Consider the following 27,094-nt stretch of genomic DNA (forward strand, 5'->3'; position numbering starts at 1 on the left):
ATAATGTCTAAAAGGGCAACTCTAGAAATAGTATTGTAGGTTAATGGGGGAGGAACAACTCAGAAAGGGAGGGTGAGAATGGTTGCACGACTCGAAGAATGTCATTAGTGTCGCTGCATTGTACATGTAGACGTTGCTGAATTCACGTATGTTCTGCTGCGTATATCCTCAATCACGACAACAAAATAAAATTACCAAAAAAAGAAATAGCGGTGTTGTATGTTACTTATAAACAGGACACCAGAAGAAGCCGCTGGAATTGTTTGCCTTTGTGGAGTGAGGCTGAGAGGTGGGGAGGTGGGTTACGGTGGGCCGAGGAAAGGCTGCTGCTTTTTATTGTCTTTTGGTCCTACTTGTTTTTCCAACTATACAAAACTTAAATAAGCCAACAACACAGATGAAATTTTGAAGATTGTCAAAGAAATACCCCTCAGAAAGCACTTACAAAACATAAAAAAAAAAAATTTCAAATTACTAAAAGATCTAACTAAAAACATTTTAATAAAATGCTTTATAAAACCCTTTTTGAAAATTAAAGACTGATTTCCTATATAAATGTGGCTGCAAGGAGTCTTGGTTTCCTTCCTCTTTAAAAAAAAAAAAAAAAAAAACAGGGCAGCAAACACTATGAAACTTAAAAAATGCATTTTGTTGAAGAAATTGAATCACATACTTCCACCCTATAATTGTATTCTTTTGGTTTTCCGAGACACGAAAGGAGAGGCCTTTATTTTAGCATTTGGGTGGAGGCGTAACAAAGCCATCTGTACAACGGATTAGCCTATAAGGAAGAAAGCTATTTTGACTAAAAATGGTTGCTATACTGATGCCACCTGAAATAACGAGTTAGTTTTCATTGCCTTGTTGTCTTTCTGTATTTTGTTCACATACAGACTCCAGATTTCTATCACAAATTTCTCGGACGTCACATTCGCCTTTTATATTGTGGGTTTTTTTTCCTTTTGGAATCCTTTGATGGGCTCCTGACATGTAGTATACAAACGAATCTATCTTTGTTGTATAATAGGAGGCTGAAAAAGCAGAGCAGTGCCAGCACACGACGCAAGTTTAAAAGTCTGCACGCAGAAGGACCTAAAATGAATACAAGGGGCATAGTGCAAGTTCTTCTGAGGGAGATTGGTGGGCACAGTCAGGGATTTCAGAAGAAATGAAAGAAATCTGAGGGAGCCTGGAGACTACATACTGTGCTTTGAACTACAGGTTGAAAATCCTGGTCCTGAAAGGCCAGGGCCGAGGGTGGAAAGTAATATGATCTGCCTCAGAGGTGGAAAGGTTATTTAAGTAGCAGCGTTAAATATCACCTGGAACATGGTGAGGTGTACCTGGAGTTCACCCAAGAAGACAATTGGAATAGTTTGGGGTCTTGGAGACTGTGCTAGCAGAAAGGAAGAGGTTTATACTGGAAATATTATGAAAGAATGAGTAAATTTGGTGGTAGAAAAGATACATAGGGAAAGAGCCAGTGAGGAACTGAAAACTACCCCAGATTTGTTTTTGCTTGAAAGATTGAGACATACCTGACAGATATGTAAATACCTTGGACGTCACCATGCTTGGATGAAGCTAGCTTTGAGACATTTCAATATTGTCTGGTTGATTTCTGAGCACTGAAGTGAAAAAAGAAATGTGAACCAAGATGCCTATATGAGGAATCCGTTGTGCCGTTTCACCAGGAGTACGTCTGCATCCTTAGAAGCTTACACAGTGCTTGGAGTGAGGAGATAGGGGTGCACAGGCTGTGTACGAATCAGTTTATAAGTCCAAAGTGATATTACAGGAGTGGCCAGTGTGTATGCTCTGTGTAACGTTGGGTTTCCCAAGAGAGCTACAGATGTTGATGGCTCTAACTCATCTTGCTCGTTTTCAACTCTCTTAAAATATTTATTCAAAGATATTTGCATCTTGACTTTCTTTTTTTCATCACAGTAAAGTTAAAACAGGACTCTGCTTCAAACTCAGCACACACTCCAGGGTAGAATAATGGAGCAGCCAGACAGCTGAAACAAAAATGACCGACATGACTCTTAGCGCCATCTGTTGGTGGCACGCAGAATTAATATGCTTTGGCTCTGGCTGATTCCCTTTACACAGGATAAGTTCCCAGTTGAGCTTGTCAGTAGAGGAGCCTCTATAATTTCAAAGTCATCTACCACTTAGTCGATCAGCCAGCAACGTTTTTCTTTTTCTTTCTCAATTGTGAAGGTGTGGCGGGGCACCCTGGCTCGCATGCGGTACAAGAGGACCAAGGCAGCTCTGACAATAATCAGGTACTACCGCCTCTACAAAGTGAAGTCGTACCTCTGTGAGGTGGCCAGGCGCTTCCACGGCGTCAAGACCATGAGAGACTACGGGAAGCATGTGAAGTGGCCGACCCCTCCCAAAGTTCTTCACCGTTTTGAGGAGGCCCTACAGGCAATTTTTAATAGGTAAGAACTTGTTGGTATGTGCCGCAGCCATTTATGGCAGCACGCTTAATATATAAAGTCACAAATCTGAAACCATGATGTTGGCTCAGCACTTTGCACTTAATGACATTTACTTCCACCTTAATGTCGCCAGTTTCGTAGATGTCACTTTCAAAGGACATCTGTCTGCCTCCCTAAATAATGGAACTGTCAATTTGTTTTTCCTGTAGCAGTTGACACCAATATATCACAACCCCTGAATCTAAGCCATATTTAAGACAAGCTGCTAGCATGCTATCTCTGCTTTCTTGTATTAGCAAAAAATAATTATTTATTAAAATTGCCACACTCAAACTAGAAAATCAGTTAATGCGTCTAGAACAGTGGTTCTCAACCCTGGCTATACCTTACGCTCAGGGGGCATGTGTAAAACATACCTCTACCCAGCTCCTACCTCTCAGAGATCCCTGTTTAATTGAGCTGGGGTTAGGCCCAGTCAGAGGTTTTTTTTTTTAGTTCCCTAAGTGATTGTAAATTGCAACCTAGGGGGAAAACAAATGTTTTAAAGCAAGTGTTTTGTTTGTTTGTTTACATTTTATGAGCAAGCTATTTGAAAAAAAAATAAGCTATTTGAAAAATAAATAAATACCAGTGTAAAATTTGGTACCTTGCCAACTGATCTTCATTTTTTTATGACCTACCCTGAATCTGAGTTTATAGTTGCTCTCAGGTCCTATCTCCTCATTTTTTTTAGCTTATTTTTATGCATCAGAGCCCTGGTGGCACAATGATTAAGAGTTTGACTGCTAACCAAAAGGTCAGCAGTTTGAATCCACCAGCTGCTCCTTGGTGGGGCAGTTCTACTCTGTCCTGTAGGGTCACTATGAGTTGAAATTGACTCAACGGCAGTGGGTTTGGTTTTTGGTTTTTTGTGCACCAGATATATTTAGTTCTGTCTTGGATATAGCCATCTACCTAGTCACATAAACTAAGCTAGTGGCTTTCAAGTGTGACCATTTAGTATCATGGTATTCCACAATAAACACCATGAAATAGTTGATATATTAAATACAAAATAATTGATTTATAATTCTGTTAAATCAGATTTTATCTTCCATTTGATTTTGCTTTTTATAATTGGTGATAGATACCAAAGGATTAAGAAAATACATGAGAGGAAAACTCTTTAAATATGTATCTCATTTGCTTTAAAAAAATGATTGCTCATAAAAAAGAGAAAATCAAACAATACAGAATTGTTGAAAGCAAAAGTACCTCAATTCTCAGACATAATACTCTATATGTTAGTTGTGAATCTTGGCAGGGTTTTTAATGCACCTGTAAATTTTTTTCATAAATGGTATCAACTTTACTTGCATTTTTTGACATAATTTAAAAGTAATTATGCTATACATGAATATGTTCTCATCGTTTTTTAAAAACTAAAATAATATGAAAATATGTAGGATATAAAGTTGAAATCTTCCATACTTCCCCTTGGTTCTCCTCCATTTTTTTTTTCCTCTTGAGATAACTACTCATAAACAATTAGTAGGTATCCTTCTAAACATTTTTTCTGTGCATTTACGAACACACACACACATCTAAGAGACAACATGGCTTCATACCCCAGCTCTGCCACTGGTACCCATGTAACCTTGAGCAAATTAGTCTCTCTGTGCCTCAGTTTCTTTATCTGCAGAAGGGCCATAACAATAGTATCTGCCTCATAAGGTTGTTGAAAAGATTATGAGTGAGTATATATAAAGCCTCTCATATAGTGCTTGACACATAGCAAGCACTATGGAGGTGTTTGTTCATAATTAGGAGTTGTATGCGTACACACATATCATTTGGGTTTTTCTTCCTTCCCTGATTTTACACAGGCAGAATTATACTGTATGTGTAGTTATATAACTTAAATATATGTCTTGAAGGCTTGTCCATGACAACAAATAAAAGATCTACCTAATATTTTTAATGACTGCAAAGGATTATTATTAATGTCAGTTTTATTGTACTATGACCTACATAGTCTTCCTTTTAGATTTTGAGGTTTTATTTGTGGCCTTGTTGTTGTTTGTTGTTAGGTGCCGTTGAGTGGCTTCCGACTCATAGCAACCCTAAAGGACAGAGTAGAACTGCCACATAGGGTTTCCAAGGAGTGGTTGGTGGATTTGAACTGCGAACCTTTTGGTTAGCAGCTGAACTCTTAACCACTACACCACCAGGGCTCCAAATTGATTAACTTTTGTGAAATTCAGTTTACTCATTCAGCAAGCATTTACTTAACACCTGCTATGTCACAGGCACTGAGGTGGGTTCCAGGGATACAGTGGCAAATACACATGGAGAAGACAGCCCCAGCCTTCCCAGGGCTTATGGTCACTGAGCATTTGAAAATAACACATCTGCTCTGCTTGTTGATTGAACACACACACAGACACACACACACACTTTTAATGAATCTTGCCGGTGGTGATAATCTAGTCCCAGGGCTGGCAAACTTTACTGTAAAGGACCAGATAGTAAATACTTCAGGTTTTGTGGGCTACATATGGTCTCTGTTGCATATTCTTCTTGTTTTGATTTGGTTTTTTGCAACCCTTTAAAAATGTAAAAACCATTCTTAGCTCACAGGCAGTACAAAAACAGGCCACGGGACCGATTTGGCTCAGGCTGTAGTTATCAACCCCGATCTAGTCGCTGTATCCTATTTAATTTATTCTTGCCTTTTTTTTTTTTTGATCTGTGAAACACTGAGAGAGGCGTGTTAAAGCGTTCCACTGTGATTGTGGGTTTTTTGCTTTTGTTTTTCTAAAATAGCTATGTGTCTAATCATGTTTAAGCTTGCTCCTATTCACACAGTAATTCTTTTCTCTGGGAGCCTTCTTCACACTCAGCTTTGTCCCCCTTTTCAGGTTGGTGGGGGCTGGTGATTTTTATGGCTGCAGCTATTGTTGTCTGCTGTACATATTTATAGATGGCAGTTTGCTTAATTAGTATGAGAAGCCTGTCTGGCTCTCTCCTGTGTAGGTCAGGTCCAGATTCCGTGGCACACCTCTGTGCTGTGGACCTCTGGAACCAATCATATGTGGACCTTGCCCTGGCCCACTGAAGGCAGTGATGAGATGACCAGGCATACAGACCAGGAACTGACCAGCAGGCAGAGCAAGAACCCCCCACCCAAGAATGAATTTTGAGGCTGAAGAGTTCATTGGGACAGTATTACAAGTCCTGCCTGTCCCCAGTATCCTTGACTTTGATCACCAACTGCTCCCAACCTCTCACTCTTCCAGCATCTTCTGGGATAATCTTAGGGCAGTCTGTCCAATTGGGTCTTGGTTGCCCATAGGAAGTAGGAGAGGATTTCACTGTTACGCTGAGCCTTTATTTTTCCACGCTTGATCTTTTGGTAATCCACTATCTCTGACCTTACCTGCTGTAGTAAATGTTTCCATCTCACTTAATGGAGCAGACCACGGCCAGCTTTCCACATTCAGGGAACTGGCACAGCTCCTACACTGAAATCCTTCACATCCTGCCCTTGCTGCCAACCCCTGCTGCTTCAGGCTTAATGATCCTCCTGGGCATTATTAAGAAACCTGTCTGTGCCTCAGGGGTTCCTCTCCTTCACCCAAGTGAATTGCTCAACACTGAGGTGCTTCATGGAAACGTTGGTGGCATAGTGGTTAAGAGCTACGATTGCTAACCAAAAGGTCGACAGTTCGAATCCACCAGGCACTCCTTGGAAACCCTATGGGGCAGTTCTGCTTTGTCCTGTAAGGTCACTCTGAGTCGGAATTGACTCAATGGCAGTGAAGCTGCTTCATCAGTCCAGTTGCATCAGTGTCATGTCTTCCAGAAAGTCTCCACACCTTTGAGTTTATTGACAACATCACTCCCATTTTCTGTGCTCTTATAGGTTTTCCTTATTTTTATATTTATTGGGTTATTTCAGTGGGAATTTGGGAGAGAGAAAAGCGAACACTTGGTCTCAAGTCACCATGTGAAACAAGAATGCATCTCAGGAAGTCTCGGCTGAGAAAATGCCCTCTAACACTTTGTGTATGTGAATTGGGAAAAGATCACCACTGTTCAATGTTAGTTGAATTTCATTCCAGTGTTCCATGGGAACCACTAGCCTGGGTCATTCCATCTGACTATAAGGAAGTTTTCAGTTTGCCTCTAACATCCCTGCTGCAACTCCTGTGCCAGGAAAGAAGTCATAAGTGTCATGTAGGGTTAGAATGTTTCTAAGGCTGTAAAAGATGTGACTTCTTTTTCTCAGTCGGGTTATTTTCACTTTGTGCTTCCAGTTGCTTAGGCCAAAAAAACTTGGTGTCATCTTTAAGTCCTCTCTTGCTCTCTTGCCCTCACATCTAATCCTTCAACAGATCGTGTTGGCTTTTCCTGCAAAACATATCCAGAACTAGCACTTATCTCCTCTACGACTACGTCCCTGGTCCAAGCCACCATTTTCTACTATGTACATTGTGGAGCCTCCTAACCCATCTCCCTGATCCCAGCCTAGCCCCTCTTTCAGTCTGTTCTCCACACAGCATTAAGTCAGATCATGTCCCTTCGTTCAGAACCTTCCAGTGGCTTCCCATCTCATTCAGGGTAAAGGCCAAAGTCTTGATAATGGCCTCATGGCTCTATGGATTCTGTTCCTGGCTCTTCCTCTGCCGTCTCCTCCTGTTACCCTCCCCCATGCTCACTGGGCTCCAGCTTCACAGGACTCCCTGCTGATCCTCCAACACACCAAACAAGTTCGCAGTTTACGTCTTCAGGCTTTTGTGCTTGCTGTGTTCTCGTCCTGGAATACTCCTGCCTAGATATCCATGTAACTGGCTCCCTCGTTTCCTTTAGGTCTCTGCTCCTATATCCCTTTATTAGTGGTGCCGCCCCAGACCAACCTATATAAACAACACCCACTCTCTGTTCCATCCCATCCCTCTGCTACGCTCCCTGTCCTCCTTCCCTGGCCTCCTTTTCCTCCCTGGCTCTAACAGCACCATTTATACCATAGACTTCCTTGTTTACTTGTTTGTGGCCTGTCTCCCCTCTCTGGAATATAAGCACCGAGCAGATAGAAGCATTGCCGGTTATGCTCACCTCTGTACCTCCACTGCCTGGAACAGTGCCTGCAGTGTAACAGGTACTTAGAAAACATTTCGTAAATGAATGGCTGATGAATCCAAGGTTCCTGTGCCCTAAACATAAATGTTACGAGAGCTCATGTATCACTAAGTTCTAGCTGTTTTCAAAACACACAAACATCAAAGCAAGTTTTACAAAAATATCAGTCCACAATAACAAGTTCTGTGTGTATTTTGAAGTCAGTTTACTTTTTATAGGATAGACCTGGAAGTACTTTGGCCTAAGCTTTATTTATTTTCAAGAATGAATAAGATTGTGTTTCTGAAGTCTGATACATTTTGTTTATTTACTTGCAGATGGAGAGCATCGCAGCTCATCAAGAGCATACCCGCTTCAGACCTGCCCCAGGTCAGGGCAAAGGTTGCGGCCATGGAAATGTTGAAGGGTCAAAGGGCTGACCTTGGGCTCCAGAGGGCCTGGGAGGGCAACTATCTTGCTTCGGTAAGTCCGGGGAAACAATGTAGCTTCAACCCCTGCTCCCTTTACACAGAAGGAAAAGACTTTGTCTCCAGGAATTGATGGAAAGAATAAAACACCTTCAGAAGCAAAAAAATTTCTGTGAGAAGTACTTAATTAAAAGGTTTTATTGCTTCTAAGTACACAACATTTGATGTTTCCCCATCATTCACTGCACCTTTAAAAAGGATTCTCTGTGTTACATTGTTGTTGTGCGCCATCAAGTCAATTCCAACTCATAGCGACCCTATAGGACAGAGTAGAACTGCCCCATAGGATTTCCAAGGAGTGACTCATGCATTCGAACTGTCGACCTTTTGGTTAGCAGCCTGAGCTCTTAACCACTTCGCCACGAGGACTCCTGTGTTTTATTAGGTACCCTCTGTACCCTGGCCTTGGATTGCTTAAACCTTCCCTTGTGCAACCCAGCAACTGTTTTAATTACCACTTTTATATTGATTATTCCCCAAGGTACTTTTCATCCTTTCTCCCATTTCCTAATTTAAAAAATTTAGAGGACCTTTGATGTTATAACGCAATCCTTTAGTAGTTTACCATATGGGTTGGGGAGATGAAAAGTATGCGTGTGGGACTTTATAATTATACAGCAGTATATTAAAAGATTCCCTTTCCATCGAAAATGCTAAGCATACTCATTTTATCATTTTTCCTTTTTCTTTCAGAAGCCAGATACACCGCAGACCTCAGGCACTTTTGTCCCTGTTGCTAATGAGCTGAAACGGAAGGACAAATACATGAACATCCTCTTTTCCTGTCATGTCCGTAAGGTAAGACAAGCTTGAAACAGATCATCTCGGAAAGAAAAGACTGCTTCAGATGCAGCTCACCTAAGAAACTCCCTTAATGAAACATAACAATAGGTACATAACTAGCTACATCATCAGCCTGTTGTGACACCTTGTTCAGACGGATAAAAGGACATTTAGAGTTAGGCTATAATGTCTTCCTAAAGGCAATGAATTTTTTTGGTAACCATTTCTTTTTAAAAGGGGGTGTCTTAGTTATCTAGTGCACTGTAACAGCAATACCTCAAGTGAATGGCTTTAACAAACAAATTTATTCTCTTACACTTTGGGAGGCTAGAAGTCCAAATTCAGGACACCGGCCCTAGGGGAAGGTCCTTGTCATCAATCTTCCCCTGGTGTAGGAGCTTCTCAGCTCAGGACCCCAGGTCCAAAGCTCTACTTCTAGCTCTTCGTTCTTGGTGGTAGGAGGTCCCTCTCTTCTCTGCTTGCTTCTCTCTTTTATAACTCAAAAGAGATTGACTCAAATACAGCCTGATCCTGTAGATTGTGTCAGGTCTCATGAACATAACTGCCTCTACTCCTGTCTCATTAACATCATAGAGGTTAGGATTTACAACACATGGGAAAATTATATCAGATCACAAAATGGAAGACAACCACACAATACCAGGAATCATGGCCTAGCCAAGTTGACGCACATTTTGGGGGGACACAATTCAATCAATAAAGGAGGGAAGAACATAGTTTAGAAAAGAGGAAAATGACATACTGAGATTTGAAGGTGAGAAAAAAGCTATATGCTGTGACTGTACTTTCTTGTCTGAAGCAGGACATGTGGATGCATTATTTACCCAGAGATGATAGCAGTCAGACAAGTGGAAGAGTAGAACCCAGGCGACATAGTTGGTAAAAAAAAAAAAAAAAGTAATGCACATGATGAGAAAAATAGAGAGGGGAAATTGAAGTAATTATAAAAGAGCATCTTGTAAAAATTATGGAAATATTAAAATGGTAATGAAATGGAAGAGATATTGATATAAATAATTACGGTTGGAACAGAAATTAATGAAATAGAGAACAGATAAACAATAGAGACAATCAAAGAAACCAAAAGTTGGTTCTCTGAAAAGCAACAAAATTCGCAAACTTTTAGCTAGACTGAACAAATATGATCATAGAAGAGGAAGATTAAACTTCATCCATGTGTTGTGTTGTTGTTAGGCGCTGTCAAGTCTGTTGTGACTTGTGACGACCCTATGTACAACAGAATGAATCACTGCCCAGTCCTGCACCATCCTGACAATCATTGCTATGTTTGAGCTCATTGTTGCAGCTACTGTGTCAGTCCATCTCATTGCGGGTCTTCTTCTTTTTTGCTGACCTTCTGCTTTACCAAGTATGATGTCCTTCTCCAAGGGCTGGTGCCTCCTGATGGCATGTCCAAAATATGTGAGACAAAGTCTCACCTCCTAGTGGTCCTTAACCTTCAGTCCCAGCATCTCAGTCCCTCAAACTGTTTGGTTATGTCTATAGAAATTTCCGTAGCTGTCCCCCCCATGTGCCTATTATGTATATGACCATACATGCAGCCCATGTAAGTACGTCTGTAGAAATAACCACAAGCATACCTACATATGCGCGTGGGTATATTCCCGTATGACCTCCCACAGCTATTTAGCATACACATCTACCTATGTATCTGCTCATAAATTATTGTGTTATTACTGTTGTTACAGGCTTGTATATGCTACAGTGTTTACCGTCATTGCCCTTTATTCTTGCGTACCTCTCAGTGGCTTCCTTTGCCTTAGTCTTGTTGTGCTGACTTCCCCTATATTGTGTATTGCCTTTCCCTTCACAAAAATTACCATAGGTCTGATATCTAGTTAATGATTCTCCTCCCTCCCCCTTCCATCTCTGGTAACCATCAAAGAAGGTTTCTTTCTGTGCATAAACCTTTTCTTGATTTTTTTATAATAGTGGTCTCGTACAATATTTGTCCTTTTGTGATTGACTTATTTCACTCACTATGATGTCCTCCAGATTCATCCATGTGAGATGTTTTGTGAATTCATCATTATTCTTTATCATTGCATAGTATTCCATTGTGTGTATGTACCACAGTTTGTTTATCCATTCTTCCATTGACGGACACTTAGGTTGTTTCCATCACTTTGCTATTGTGAATAATGCTGCCATGAACATGGGTGTGCATATGTCTCTTTGTGTCATGGTGCTTATTTCTTTAAGGTATATACCTAGGAATGGGATTACTGGGTCATACGGTATTTCTATTTTTAGCTTTTTAAAAAAGTGTCATACCATTTTACATTCCCACCACCAGTGTGTAAGAGTTCCAATCTCCCCACAATATCGCCAACCTTTGTTGTTTTCTGTTTTTTTTGATCAGTGACATTATTGCCAGGGTGAGATGGTATCTCATTGTAGTTTTGATATACATTTCTCTAATGGCTAATCCCTATTCCCAAGAAAGGTGATCCAACCGAGTGTGGAAATTATAGAACAATGTCGTTAATATCACATGCAAGCAAAATTTTGCTGAAGATCATTCAAAAATGGCTGCAGCAGTATATCAACAGGGAACTGCCAGAAATTCAGGCCAGTTTCAGAAGAGGACGTGGAACCAGGGATATCATTGCTGATGTCAGATGCATCCTGGCTGAAAACAGAGAATACCAGAAGGATGTTTACCTGCGTTTTATTGACTATGCAAAGGCATTCAGCTGTGTGGATCATAACAAATTATGGATAACATTGCAAAGAATGGGAATTCCAGAACACTTAATTGTGCTCGTGAGGAACCTTTACATAGATCAAGAGGTGGTTGTTAGTACAGAACAAGGGGATACTGATTGGTTTAAAGTCAGGAAAGGTGTGCATCAGGGTTGTATTCTTTCACCATACTTATTCAGTCTGTATGCTGAGCAAATAATCTGAGAAGCTGGACTGTATGAAGAAGAACGGGGCATCAAGATTGGAGGAAGACTCATTAGCAACCTGCGTTATGCAGATGACACAATCTTGCTTGCTGCAAGTGAAGAGGATTTGAAGCACTAATTGATGAAGATCAAAGACCACAGCCTTCAGCATGGATTACACCTCAACATAAGGAAAACAAAAATCCTCACAACTGGACCAGTAAGCAACATCATGATAAACTGAGAAAAGACTGAAGTTGTCAAGGATTTCATTTTACTTGGATCCACAATCAACAGCCATGGAAGCAGCAGTCAAGAAATCAAAAGACACATTGGGTAAATCTGCTGCAAAGGACCTCTTTAAAGTGTTGAAAAGCAAAGATGTTACCTTGAAGACTAAGGTGCACCTGACCCAAGCCATGGTATTTTCGGTCGCATCATATGCATATGAAAGCTGGACAGTGAATAAGGAAGACCGAAGGAGAATTGACGCCTTCGAATTGTGGTGTTGGCGAAGAATATGGAATATACCATGAACTGCCAAGAGAACAAACAAATCTGTCTTAGAAGAAGTACCACCAGAATGCTCCTTAGAAGCAAGGATGGAGAGACTGCGTCTTACATGCTTTGGACTTGTTGTCAGGAGGGATCAGTCCCTGGAGAAGGACATCATGCTTGGCAGAGTACAGGGTCAGCGGAAAAGAGGAAGACCCTCAACGAGGTGGATTGACACAGTGGCTGCAACAATGAGCTCAAGCATAACAATGATTATAAGGATAGCTCAGGACCGGGCAGTGTTTCGTTCTGTTGTGTATAGGGTCGCTATGAGTCGGAACCAATGTGACGGCACCTAACAACAACAACAATGGCTGACGATCACGAGCATTTGTTCATGTGTTTGTTAGCCACCTGAATGTCTTCTTTGGTGAAGTGTCTGTCCATGTCTTTTGCCCATTTTTCAACTGTATTGCCTGTCTTTTTGTTGTTGAGGTGTTGAAGTTTTCTATAAATGTGAGAGATTAGACCCTTGTCAGATACGTCATCAAAATTTTTTTCCCAGTCTGTAGGTTCTCTTTTTTCTCATTTAGAGAAATCTTTTGATGAGCATGATATTTAATTTTTAGGAAAAAAAAAATTTTAGGAAGCCCCAGTTATTTAGTTTATCTTCTGCCATTTGTGCATTTTTTGTTATGTTTCAAAGTCTATTTATGCCATGTATTAGGGGCCCTAGCAATGTCTCTATTTTTCCTCCATGAACTTTATATAGTTTTAGGTTTTACATTTAGTTCTCTGATCCATTTTGAGTTAGTTTTTGTGAATTTTTGTTCTCTTTATGTTGAGGTGTAATCCATACTGAAGGCTGTAATCTTTGATCTTCTTCAGTAAGTGCTTCAAGTCCTCTTTTCTTTCAGCAAGCAAGGATGTGTCATCTGTGTGTCGAAGGTTGTTAATGAATCTTCCTCCAATCCTGATGCCACATTCCTCTTCATATAGTCCAGCTTCATCCATGTACTGTCATCAAACCATTATGCATGTTAAACATAATAAGGAAGAAGAGTTCAACTCAATGTAATATAGATGATTAAAAAATAGAGAGCAGCCTGTTTTAAAGTTAGAATGAAATAAATGCCATCAAGGAAAGCTTGCTGGCAGTGTGTTGGGGTGGTCACCACCATCCAAAGTCTTGCTGAGCTCCTAGATCCAGACACTCTATAAGTGTACGTAGAGTTGATCAGACAATCAGGAAATGACTTTTGCTAACCAGATTCATCCACCCACATGCAAAAAAAAAAAAAAAGAGAGCTATAATGGCAGTTTGAATGTAATAGAAAAATGTACCATTTCAGTGAATCCTCATACCCACTATCCTCCTTTCTAGTATCAAAGTGTCTGGAAAGTCAAATCAGTAATCAGAACAACTGATCAAAGAGAGTTGGATGGTGTTGAGAATTGTGTCATCTACTATGGAAAAGCCCGGTGTCTCTGAGTATCTTTCCAGTAATGACAATTTTATATCTGACAAAGAACATGTCACTCCCTGTGTCATGCTAGATAAAAACAGAAAAATTCTTATTCTTACGCCTGTGTTTCTGAGTTCATTGCAAAATCATCTTTCTTCACACTGTAGTTTAGATAATGTCTCTTTTAGAAATCTTTCAGTCCCAAGGATATACCAAAGTAAACTTGATATGATTTTAGTAAAGCCATCTTCTTTATGCTTTTTTTTTTTTTTTTAAACATTCACTTTCCATTAACCCCAGTTATAAAATATCGCTGATGGTGGGAGACTTCTGCCAACAGCTACTGTCACCATTATGTTTTTTCTCCTGGTTTAACTCTCTAGTCCACTGTGGTACTGACTGAACCTATAAATAGATCACCAGAAGTATTCAGGCAAAAGAAAATGGTAGGGATTTTTTATTTGGTTGAGGACTTTAGCTTTGAGTAATGGAAGAGACAAAATGAGATATCATCTAATACTGAGTCTGTGATGCAGTTTTTCTATTGCTTTATGAATTTACATGGAAGAGAAATAGTCTTCCTATGCCACAGTATTATAATTAAGTCTGGGATTTAGGAATTTCCTTAAGTGTATGTATATGGAATTTTTTTATTTGCCACTTTGATTTAGCTTAGTTATGCAGCTTACAGCTTTGCTTTGTTACATGATGTCCTTCCCACTCACTTGCTTCACATTTTAAGGATAATTTGAGTTGCTGAGACAGAAGGTAAAGATCTGTGACGTGTTTTCTTTAGAAATTACATTTTTGCATAAAAAAGTAATATTTCTAAACAGAACTTCAATAAATTGCTGCTTTGAGGTTTTGTTTGTTGTTTTCTAGATTAATTTACAGACATTATCATAGAAAGGATAATACTCCACCTTACCACTGTGGTCTACTGGTTTTGACTCTACAGTGACCTTGTGAAATTATGCAACAAGGTTTTTCTTTTTTTTACTCCTATTCTTTTGCACCATACTCACATGTTTCTCAGTACAATTCCACAAAAGATGAGGAGCACTCCTTTTACTTATTATTCAGATTCAATTTTATATGTTCTCTATTCTAACAGTGATACAAATGATGACTTGTATTTTCCAACATGGGTTTCACGGAAGCAGTGTTCTGTTGAATATTAATAAGTGTTTGCTGGAGAAGGGTTCCATGATTATTAAATGCATTTGAGAAATGCTGTGTTAAACAGTTAAACTTGCTCTTTAAGCACAGAATTATCAGAACCTTTAATACATTCACGGGTACACCTGCCCAAAAGCAATGACAAAAAGGCAGGAAGGAACAGGAAAAATGGACAGATAGAAATGGGGGACCCAGGGTGGGGAAGAGGAGAGTGTTGATACACTGAGGGATTACAACCAATGTCACGAAACAATTTATGTATAAACCGTTGAATGGGAAACTAATTCGCTCTGTAAACTTTCACCTAAAGCACAATAAAACATAATAAATAATATTCATGAGTTATGAATATTCTAGGGGAGGCTTTGGTTTGCAGTGTTTCTCAAACCAACTTGACCATGGAACCCTTTCTTTCACAGAGCATCACATAAGGCTAGTGTGCAAAACAACTTTTAGAAAAATGCTGAGATAGAAGCTCTGTGCTCACTTGGTTTCAAGTCTTCAGACAAGTGCCAGTTCTCTTTCATGGCAAAATATTGTTATGTAACATTATCTGTCAAGAGTAGTAATTATTTCATCACATAGACTCTATTTCACTCTTAATTACAGACACCATTTTTATCAAGTTGAAGACTGAAAAATAATCTGTTGTTGTAAAGGAAATATTTAGAGAACTGATTTTTTTTTTAGATCATGAGGCAAAATTCAAACTAAAATTTGGGAAACTCTATAGCCTACCAAAGCTAAAAATGTTTTCAAATTAATCTCTATTAATCACACACATATGTATTTATAATATGTGGTATTTCATGATATTTCATAATATTTCGTATATACATATTTATATATTTCATTTCTCCCGACTCCTAAGTTCTTATTTCCAAAATACAAAGAACTTAGAGATTAATTTGAAAGCATTTTTAGCTTTGGTAGGAGTACTGGTTTTTAGGATATATACAGTTTGTTGTTGGAGCCCTGGTGGCACAGTGGTTAAAAGCTCAGCTGCTAACCAAAAGGCTGGCGATGTGTATCCTCCAGCCACTCCTTGGAAACCCTATGGGGCAGTTCTGCTCTGTTCTATAGGGTCGCGATGATTTGGAACCGACTACAAGGCAATGATTTTTGAGTTGTTTTTTTTTTTTTTTTAACATAGTTTGTTATTAGTTGTTGAGTTGGCTTGGACCCATGGCAACCTCATGTATAAGAGAACAAAAAATTGCCTGGTACTTGCCATCTTCACCATCGTTGGTGTGCTCGAGTCCATTGTAGTGGCTACTGTGTATTTTAAGTGCCTTCCAACTCAAGGAGCTTATCTTCCAGCACTATGTTGTTGTTGTCAGTTGCCAATGAATCAATTCCAACCCATGGCAACTCCATGTGTGCAGAGTAGAACTGCTCCGTAGGGTTTTCAAGACTGTGACCTTCTGGAAGCAGATTGCCAGGCCTTTCTTTTGAGGCACCTCTGGGTGGGTTCAAACCACCAACCTTTCAGTTATTAGTTGAGAGCTTAAGTGTTGGCACCACCCAGGGACTCCTTTCCAGCACTATATACAGCAATACTGTGTTGTGATCCATGGGGTTTTCGTTGGCCGTGTATAATATTTATAATCTCCATATCACAACATTGCCTTCTATTCTAGTTGAGGGAGGAAAGTTTTGTTTTTTGGGTTTTTTTGTTTTTTGTTTTTGTTTTTTTTGCTTTCTCTTTTCTTCTAGTCATAAGAAACATGGCATTAAGTGATTCCTTGATTGAAATATTAGTGACATCTAAGATTGAAATATCGTAATCAGTGAGACGTTAACTACTTATTTATAAAAATGTCCTGTGCTTAATTCTATCCCTTAGGAAAAGATTTACCTGCAAATATGGGCATTCTCTAACCCTCTGCCTAATAAAGCAGCCCTCTACGGAAACACACACACACACACAGACGCGCATACATCTCCCAGTCCCCTTATCTAGTCTGATTTTCTTCATGTCATTATATGAAATTATTTTCACTTGTTTCTTATCTGTCTCACTCCCATAGTCTAGTCTCAGCTTCTTATTATAACCAAGGTCTTATGTTATTCCTTTGTATATCATTAAAGCCATTGCTGTCAGTCAATTCTGACTCATCGTGACCCTATTGGACAGGGTAGAACTGCCCAGTAGGGTTTCCCAGGCTATAATCTTTATGGGAGCAGACTGCCATATCTTTCTCCTATAGAGCGGCTGGTGGGTTCGAACCACCAACCTTTCAGTTAGCAGCCAATTGCTTAACCACTGCTCCACCAGGGCTCCTTTCTATGTCGTTAACTCCTTTGTATATCATTGTAATGTGATCAAAAGTGCACCTTGTAAATGTTGAAGAAATGCATATATCCAGATTACTGCATTTGAGTTCATGCTTACCAGCACAAATTTTTTTGATTAATATGAGTCATGTGCTTGATAAAAATTCTAGAAAAAAATAATAAATTCAAGTCCATCTTAAAATATTACAGAAAAAAACTTTTCTCAATAAAATCATGAACCTAAAGATTTTATAAGGGTAAAACTACTACCAAATAATACAGTGTTGCAAATACATGCACAGATATGTGTCTTCTCCATCCAACCAGGCAGCTTATCTGGTCTATGACATCCTGTGTACAGAGTCCTGTAGCAATGGCTGGTGGTAAAGGTCTTGCCCTCTAGGGACTTAGACTGAAGGGGAGTGTCATGGATTGAATTATGTCCCCCCAAAAACGTGTGTATCAATTTGGTTAGGCCATGATTCCCAGCATTGTATGTTTGTCTTCCATTTTGTGATTGTAATTTTATGCTGAGAGGATTAGGGTGAGATTGTAACATCACCCTTATTCAAGTTACCTCCCTGATCCAAGGTAAAGGGAGTTGCCCCGGGCTGTGGCCTCTACCACCTTTTATCTCTCAAGACATAGAAGGAAAGGGAAGCAAGCAGAGAGTTGGGGACCTCATACCACCAAGAAAGCAGCACCAGGAGCAGAGCTCGTCCTTTGGACCTGGGGTCCCTGCACCTGAGAAGCTCCTCGACCAGGGGAAGGTTGATGACAAGGAATCTTCCTCCAGAGCCGACAGAGAGAGAAAGCCATCCCCTGGAGCTGACACCCTGAATTTGGACTTGTAACCTGCTAGACCTTGAGAGAATAAACTTCTCTTTGTTAAAGCCATCGACTTGTGGTATTTCTGTTGTGGCAGCACTAGATGACTAAAACAGGGAGATTAAATTAACTCATGGAAAAGACACTGTCTTAGTTATCTAGTGCTGCTATAACAGAAATACCGCAAGTGGATGGCTTTAACAAAGAAAAATTTATTCTCTCACAGCCTAGGAGGCTAGAAGTCCAAATTCAAGGCTAACTCCAGCAGAAGCCTTTGTCTCTCTGTCAACTCTGGAGGAAAGTCCTTGACATCAGTCTTCCCCCGTCTAGGAGCTTCTCAGCACAGGGTCCCCAGTTCCAAAGGTTACGCTATGCTCCTTTCTTGGTGGCATGAGATCCAACTGTCTCTCTGCTTGCTTCTCTCTTTTACATCTCAAAAGAGATTGACTCAAATTACAATCTTGAGTGGGTTGAGTCCTGCGTCATTAACATAACTGCCTGTAATCCTGCCTCATTAACATCATAGAGGTAAGGATTTACGACACATAGGAAAATCACATCAGATGACAAAATGGTGGACAGTCACACAATACTGGGAATCATGGTCTAGCCAAGTTGACATACATTTTTGGGTCACAGAATTTAATCCATAACAGATACCTTATGAGATTAAAGAAAATGCACAAGTGAATTTCAACTGTTATAACCTGGAGAATAACTAATTCCAGAGCAGTGACGGGTGTGCTTGTAAACAGTTACATTAGGGAGCTTTTCATTAGGGAGATACCTTACTAATAAAAGTATCTCTTCCAATCTTGGAAATAAAGAGCAAGAGGTCCATAGCTCCTCTTTCTTCAGTACAGAGATGAAGCTTTTCCAAAATCAGATGGGGCAGTGGAGGCTTGAGAAGCCATCAAGCAACTCTGTCTTCATCTGGCACTTGAGAGATTGTTTCCTTAAGTTATACAACCTCCCCGTTGTGCTGCAGCCATCTTCTGCCTTTTCTAATTCTGACAGCTCTTAGACCCCCACCCCTGCTATTCTGGCCTTTGAAACATTCGGTTTATTCAGGAAACTTCTTTGCTTTTGGTTTAGTCCAGCTGTGCTGACCTCTCCTGTATTGTGTGCTGTCTTTCCCTTCACCTAAAATAGTTCCTGTCTACTATGTAATTAGTGAATACGCCTCTCCTTCCCTCCCTCCCCCCCCCAACTCTTGTAACCATCAAAGACTATTTTCTTCTCTGTTTAAACTATTTCTTGAGTTCTTACAATAGTGGTCTCATACAATATTTGTCCTTTTGCAACTGACTAATTTCACTCAGCATAATGCCTTCCAGATTCCTCCATGTTATGAAATGTTCCACGGATTCATCATTGTTCTTTATCGATGCATAGTATTCCATTGTGTGAATATACCGTAATTTATTTATCCATTCATCCACTGATGGGCACCTTGGTTGCTTCCATCTTTTTGTTATTGTAAACAGTGGTGCAGTGAACATGGGTGTGCATATATCTGTTCGTGTAAAGGCTCTTATTTCTCTAGGATATATTTCAAGGAGTGGATTTGCTGGATCCTATGGTAGTTCTATTTCTAGCTTTTTAAGGAAGTGCTAAATCAATTTCCAAAGTGGTTATACCATTTTACATTCCCACCAGCAGTGTATAAGTGTTCCAGTCTCTCCACAGCCTCTCCAACATTTATTATTTTGTATTTTTTGGATTAATGCCAGCCTTGTTGGAGTGAGATGGGATCTCATTGTAGTTTTGATATGCATTTCTTTAATGGCTAATGATTGTGAGCATTTCCTCATGTATCTGCTAGCTACCTGAATGTCTTTTTTGGTGAAGTGCCTGTTTATATCAAGGCTGTAATCTTTACAGAAGCAGACTGCCACATCTTTCTCGCATGGAGCAGCTAGTGGGTTGGAATCGCTGACCTTTTGTTCAGCAGCCAAGTGCTTTAGCCACCACACCACCAGGGCTCCTCATTAAATCTACATGTTTAAAAATCTACAGTGCCTTCCTGTTGGTTATGGCACCAATAACTGATTCATAATTATTATTGTCAAATACTAGCAGGGTCACCCATGGTGAACAGGTTTCAACAGAGCGTCCAGACTAAGACCAGGAAGAAGGACTTGGCAGTCTAATTTGAAAATATTGGCCAGTGAAAACCTTCTGAACAACAGTGGAACGTTGTCTGATATAGTGCTATAGCGAAGATGGTGAGAATGGCACAGGACTGGGCAGTGTTTCACTCTGTCGTGCATAGGGTCAGTATGAGTCGGAACCAACTCGACAGCTCCTAACAATGAAATATTTTAGGGAGTTTAATTTGAAATCCACCTACTCAATGCATTAGAAAAGGGGCAGAATGAATTTCAAATACAGATTATGTTTGTTCTTTTTAGCATCTTTATTAAGATATAATTCATGTACATGTAATCCAGCCATTTGAAGTGTAGAGTTCAATGACTTTTAGTATATTCACATATTTGTGCATCAGTCATCATTATCTAATTTCCAGAACATTTTCATTAGTGCAGAATGAAACCCTGCACCTTTCAAGCCTCCCATATTCTAGGCAACCACTAATCTACTTTCTGTCTGTATAGATTTACTTGTTCTGGACATTTCATATAAATGGAGTCACAAATATGTGACCTTTTGTGTTGTGCTTCTTTCATTTAATATAATGTTCTCATGGTTCATGTTATAGCATGTATTTGTACTTCATCCCTTTTTATTACCAAATAATATTCCATCATATGGATATATCACATTTATCCGTTCATTAGTTGATAGGCGTTTGGGTGGTTTCTACTTTGGGTATATTATGAATAATGCTGTTATGAACATTCATGTACAAGTTTTTGTGTGGGCAAATGTTTTCATTTCTATTGGGTATATACCTAGGAACAGAGTTGCTGCGTCATATGGTTACTCTGTGTTTAATTTGAGAAACTGCCAGACTGTTTCCCAAAGCAACTGTACCATTTTATGTTCCTACCAGCCAATGTATGAGGGTTGCAGTTTCTCCACGTCATAGCCAACACTCGTTATTGCCCATTTTTGTTATTATAGCCATCCCAATGGATGTGAAATGGAATCTCATTGTGGTTTTGATTTGTATTTCTGTAGTGACTAACGACATTGAGCATCTTTGCACATGCTGGTTGGCCACTTATATATCTTCTTTGGAGAAATGTCTATTCAAATCCTTTACCTTTTTTTTTTTTTTAATTTGAGAAGTTGGGTTGTCTTTTTATTATTGAATCGTATTAGTTCTTCGTGTATTCTAGACATAAGCCCCTTATCAGATATATGATTTGCAGAAATTCTGCCCCATTCTTTGGATTGTCTTTTCACTTTCTTGATGATAATCCAGGTTACATGTTTTTTGTCCTTTAATTCTTCTATGTGTTTTTCCCATTTTCCCTGTTAAACTGTAAAATTTTACAAGTCTGAAAACTGCTGCTCCTTCCTAGTCACTCTTGCATCCAGTAGAGTAGGTCATACATGGTAGACATCCGTGAATTGTCCACAACCAGCCACCTCTGCCCCTAGGTGTTTTCCAGACAGATAACTTGATTTCATGCATGATCAGATGCTATGGTTTATTGGTTTGTTTTTCTTACAGGTGAATCGATTTAGTAAGGTGGAAGACCGAGCTATTTTTGTCACTGATCGTCACCTGTATAAGATGGATCCCACAAAACAGTACAAGGTGATGAAGACTATCCCCCTCTACAATGTAAGTATTCTCTGTTGCTCCCTGAATAAAAGATTATGAACCTGGTGTAATGGACCACTGTTGGGTTGATAGACTGACATCTAGAATCTTTGGGGATTTAGGAATCCCTAAATCTTATGTTTTGTACAAATACATGCTTTTCTATGAAGAGGATCCAAAATTTCCAACAGATTAACAAAGGCAATTAAAAAAAAAAAAAAGGTGTGAGGACTACTGGATTCTGTGTGATCTTTCTCTAGTCCTAACCATTAAAAAAAAAAAAAAAAAAACCATTGCTGTCGAGCCAATTCTGACTCATAGCTACCCTAGCCCGTACTCCTGCTTAAACATGGTAGAATGGATATATTTTTCTTGTTTATTTTCATAAGGCTTGTTTTTATATGGAAACGGAATCAGGAGGGAATTACTTTATTAAAACATTCTGAAACTTTATGAAAACATCACTGCTTCTTTAATTATAGAACTTCTCCTGCATCCAGTTCTTTCCACCAATGTATTTACACACATGTAGTTGCTGGTTATGTGATCTCTGGTCTAAATCCACTCTGTTATAAAAACCCACTCTGTAGGATTTTTAAATTCTGTAATCATTTCTTATTTGAAACTTGGTAGGCCTCTTCTTGAATCTCAATATGAGATTTTTTTTTCTTTTTTTACATTTTCTACTGCTTTATGGGGTCTGCTTTATGAGTGACTCTGTTCTGATTCTTCAGAAAGACTTTGCGTGCACTACTGGACCTTCTCATGTGTCCGGTGATTTTTCTCTGTCTACTGTTCTTAAAGAGGAACGCCTGTGCGTGTCCAATACTGGGAGCTATGAGGAGTCTTATTTAGAGATCATCTTAAATCCTCTTGGCCTCTACAAAAGGAATAGGCAACATTTATATTGTTTTGTAGTTTTATTAAATCAGGGGTCCTGTTGATGGTGAGGTACAAAGAAGGCAGACTGTTCCCACCTTTGCTGAATGATTTAGAGCATCACTGCAGCCTTATTGCCCTGATGATGGGGCTGAGATTTATCTCCACACCCCCTACACGCGCACACGTACGCCTCTCTCCTTTCTACTGAAGGGCTAAATAGATTGCAGCTAAAAAGAAAATGATATTCTAAGTCAGTCTTCCTTGTATATAGTCTTCTTAGCAAAGACTTGTAATCTTATATATCAGTCACAGTTTAAGCCTAATAACCCTGAAATCTTACAGTAGGAGATGAAGGAAGTTGAGGGAAAAAATCTTATTTTGTCAAAGTCTAGTGAAGCGTAGCCAAATGAAAATGAATTTTGGAATACGTTTTATTTCTTTTCCTTACTTCCTATTACAGGGAGATCACTCAGGCACATGATATAAATTCGATAAATAGTTAAACAACTGATTGAACTCAAGTTATTTTTCCAAACTACCTTCCTTTTAATGTTGACTGGTTTATTTATAGTCACTGTTTCCCATTGTCATCATCATTGTTATTAAGGTTAATAATATAATACATTATTTAAAAAATAACAATGTTTAAAAATTATAGTAGACATGAAAGGGGCCCTGGTGGTACAGTGGTTAAGCACTCTGCTGCTAACAAACAGGTCGAAGGTTCAAACCCACCGGCTATCCTGTGGGAGAAAGATGTGGCATTCTGCTTCCATAAAGATTACAGCCTCGGAAACCCTTATGGAGCAGTTCTCCTTCCGGTAGGGTCACTATGAGTCAAAATCGACTCAATGGCACACAATAGCAGTAGACATAAAACAATGTCAATAGGATGGATACATGCTGTCCCGGATGCTATTAGTGGTCCATCCATATCCACTTGGATTCTGTTACCATTTTGTGTGTACCATCCTTACTTCCAGTAGCCATCTTCTTTGTCAGAAGCCTGGCAGAACCTTCTTTGCCCTCATGCGCAGAGGGCTGGAAGTGCCCACCTACCCTCAGCCACCCAATGACTCAGTGAATATGGGGCTACATATACTCCAGTCCCATCACTCCTTGGCCATTCTGAGATGTGTACTTTATACCATTTCCTAAAGCTTCCCTGCAGGAAATAAGGAAAAGGACAGAGAGTATGTGGGTATTGTAATTTTAAATCAGGCCTCACTGAGAAGTTGACACTTAAGCAAAGACTTGAAGGAGATAAGGATGAACCGTATATTTACTTGGTGGAGAGGTATTTTAGGCAGAAGGAGCAGCAAATACACAGAGCATGCCTGGTGTGTTGAGGAAGAGTGTGATTTGAGTGGGGGACAGGGAGACAATTGCAGGAAGTGAAATAAGACCAGACCACATAGGACCTTACAAGCCATTTAAAAAACTTGGGGCTTTTATCCTGGAGGAGATGGGGAGCCATTGGAGAATTTGGATCAGAGGGATAGCATGATCTAGCTTAAATTTTAACAGGATCTCCACTGTGTTGAGAAAAGACTGGGGGTGGAGAGGCAGTGAGCAAAAATAAAAGCAATGAGACGAGTTAGGAGGCTGCTGCCATAATTCAGGTAACAGATGATGCTCACTTTGACCAAGATGGCAGCAGTAGAGGTAGTGAAAGTGGTCAGATTCTGGACATGCTTTGAAAGTAAAGCCAGGAGGGTTTGCTGGTGGATGAACGGATTGAATCTGGAGCTTGAATGAGAGAAGTTATGATTGACTCTAAGGTTTTTGACCTAAGCAACTTGGAAGGGTAGTTGCCATTAACTGAGATAGAAGACTGCAGAGAGTGTGGACGTAAACATAGGACAGTCTAGGAGGTCTGTTTGTGAGATGTTAAGATTGTGACATCTATTAAACAGCACAGTGGAGATGGCAGGCAGGAAGTGGCACATTGACTGTAACATGACTCTGCAGTTCTTCAGTCTCTATTTCTTCTGGATCATCTTCACTTCTCTTCCCACAGCCAACTCTCTGAGTCTGTACATATTTCCTGGTCAGATTCTAGAGGGAAGTATCCCAGTTGGCCTACTTCAGTGTTTTCAAACATTTTTAAAACCCCTGTTTGACACTCCTTGGAATATATCCTACAGAAATAAGAGTCTGTACATGAACAGATATGTGCACACCCATGTTTATTGCAGCACTGTTTACAATACCAAAAACATGGAAGCAACCAAGGTGCCCATCAACCAATGAATAGATAAATAAATTATGGTATATTCACACAATGGAATACTACGCATAGATAAAGAACAGCGAGGAATCTGTGAAACATTTCATAACATGGAGGAACCTGGAAGGCATTATGCTGAGTGAAATTAGTTGCAAAAAGACAAATATTGCGTAAGACCACTATTATAAGAACTTGAGAAATAGTTTAAACTTGAGAAGAAAACATTCTTTTGTGGTTATGAGTTGGGGGAGGGAGGGAGGGTGGAAGGGGCATTCACTAATTAGATAGTAGATAAGAACTACTTTAGATGAAGGGAAAGACAGCACACAATACGGGAGAGGTCAGCACAATTGGACTAAACCAAAAGCAAAGAAGCTTCTTCCTGAATAAACTGAATGCTTCGAAGGCCAGCGTAGCAGGGCCAGGGGTCTGGGGACCATGGTTTCAGGGGACATCTAAGTCAATTGGCATAATAAAATCTATTAAGAAAACATTCTGCGACCCCACTTTGAAGAGTGGCGTCTGGGGTCTTAAACACTAGCAAGCAGCCATCTAAGGTGCATCAATTGGTCTCAACCCACCTGGATCAAAGGAGAATGAAGAACACCAAGGACAGAAGGTGATTACGAGCCCAAGAGACAGAAAGGGCCACATGAACCAGAGACTACATCATCCTGAGACCAGAAGAACTAGATGGTGCCCGGCTATAACCGATGACTGCCCTGACAGGGAACACAATAGAGAACCCTTGAGGGAGCAGGAGAGCAGTGGGATGCAGACCCCAAATTCTCCTAAGACCAGACTTAATGGTCTGACTGAGACTAGAAGGACCCTGGTAGTCATGGCCCCCAGACCTTCTGTTGGCCCAGGACAGGAACCCTTCCCGAAGCCAACTCTTCAGACATGGATTAGACTGAACAATGGGTTGGAGAGGGATGCTGGTGAGGAGTGAGCTTCTTGGATCAGGTGGACCCTTGAGACTATGTTGGCATCTCCTGCCTGGAGGGGAGATGAGAGGGTGGAGGGGGTTAGAAGCTGGCGAAATGGACACGAAAAGAGAGAGTGGAGGGAGGGAACGTGCTGTCTCATTAGGGGGAGAGTAATTGGGAGTGTGTAGCAAGGTGTTTTTTTTAGCAAGGTGTATATGGGTTTTTGTGTGAGAGACTGACTTGGTTTATAAACTTTCACTTAAAGCACAATAAAAATTATATTAAAAAAGCCACGGAATTCTTCACTTTAAAAACAAAAAACAACCCTGTTTGAGCAAAATCTTAGGCAGAAGCCCAATACGTTAAATGGATAAAAAGGCGGGGCTCCTCTGGTTGAAGCAGCATGAAAACCTGGGAGTTCACTCCCTCTGCCCAGCCACTTCAGCACCCCTTCAGAGCCCAGTTTGAAAATCAGTGGTCGGACTTCTTATCAAAATAGTTCCCTATGTTCACACCCCCTGTGCTCTAAACACATAGTAATAATAGATACTTACTCTTCTGATTCTATCACTACGGGTTTGATATCCTGTTTTTGAACTTGTATAAATAGAAACATACATAGTGTATACTCTTTTGTGTCTGGCTGCTTTCTCAACATTATGTCTGTGAGATTTCTTCATGTTGCATGTAGTTACAGTTTGTTGATTCTCACGTTGTAAAATACTCAGTTGTGTTAATAATATACTACAATTTTTATCCATTCTGCTGTTGATGGGCATTTGAGTTGTTTCTGGTTTTTAATTATTATAAATAAAGCTGCTTAAAACATGCTTTCTTAAATGAGTATTTGACACCAATTCCATTAACTGCCAGATTCTCACTTGACATGTACAATCTGACTTTGAGTCTCTCTATGTCCCTAAAACTGGTACAGAGTCTGCTCCAACCTCTTTCTAAGGCCCTGTAAATTCATGCACTTAAGACCTATCTCAGATTCCTAGGGCTGCTGTAACAAAATACCACAAGGTGCTGACTTTCAAGAACAGAAATTTCTTGCCTTAAAGTTCTGGAGGCTAAAAGTCCAAATCAGCATATCGGCCATGTTGATTCCTTCTAAGGGTTCTGAAAGAGGAACTTTTCCATGCCTCTCCCCAGCTTCTGGTGGCTCCCAACAATCCTTAGCATTCCTTGCCTGGGAGCTGTGTCTGCCTCCATCATCACGGGCCCTTCTTCCTCTGTCTGACTCTCTATATCTGTTCTTCTCTTTTATAAAAACACTACTCAGAAGGGATTGAGACCCAACCTACTCCAATATGCCCTC

The 27,094-nt window shown here is 39.9% G+C and overlaps 1 protein-coding gene across 7 annotated transcripts in view; it reads left to right on the forward strand.

The window, feature by feature from the left end:
• Positions 1–27,094, forward strand: part of MYO1D (myosin ID) — a 348,824-nt gene that overhangs the window by 198,064 nt on the left and 123,666 nt on the right. For all 7 annotated transcript variants that reach the window (XM_010594224.3, XM_010594223.3, XM_023553473.2 and 4 more), the window contains exons 17-20: positions 2,224–2,447; positions 7,886–8,030; positions 8,729–8,833; positions 21,640–21,753. In XM_010594224.3, the coding sequence (XP_010592526.1) occupies positions 2,224–2,447; positions 7,886–8,030; positions 8,729–8,833; positions 21,640–21,753 (588 nt within the window). The remainder of the gene's footprint in view (positions 1–2,223; positions 2,448–7,885; positions 8,031–8,728; positions 8,834–21,639; positions 21,754–27,094) is intronic.

This window comes from Loxodonta africana, chromosome 18 (assembly GCF_030014295.1).
Source record: "Loxodonta africana isolate mLoxAfr1 chromosome 18, mLoxAfr1.hap2, whole genome shotgun sequence".
Classification (NCBI taxonomy): Eukaryota; Metazoa; Chordata; class Mammalia; order Proboscidea; family Elephantidae; genus Loxodonta; species Loxodonta africana.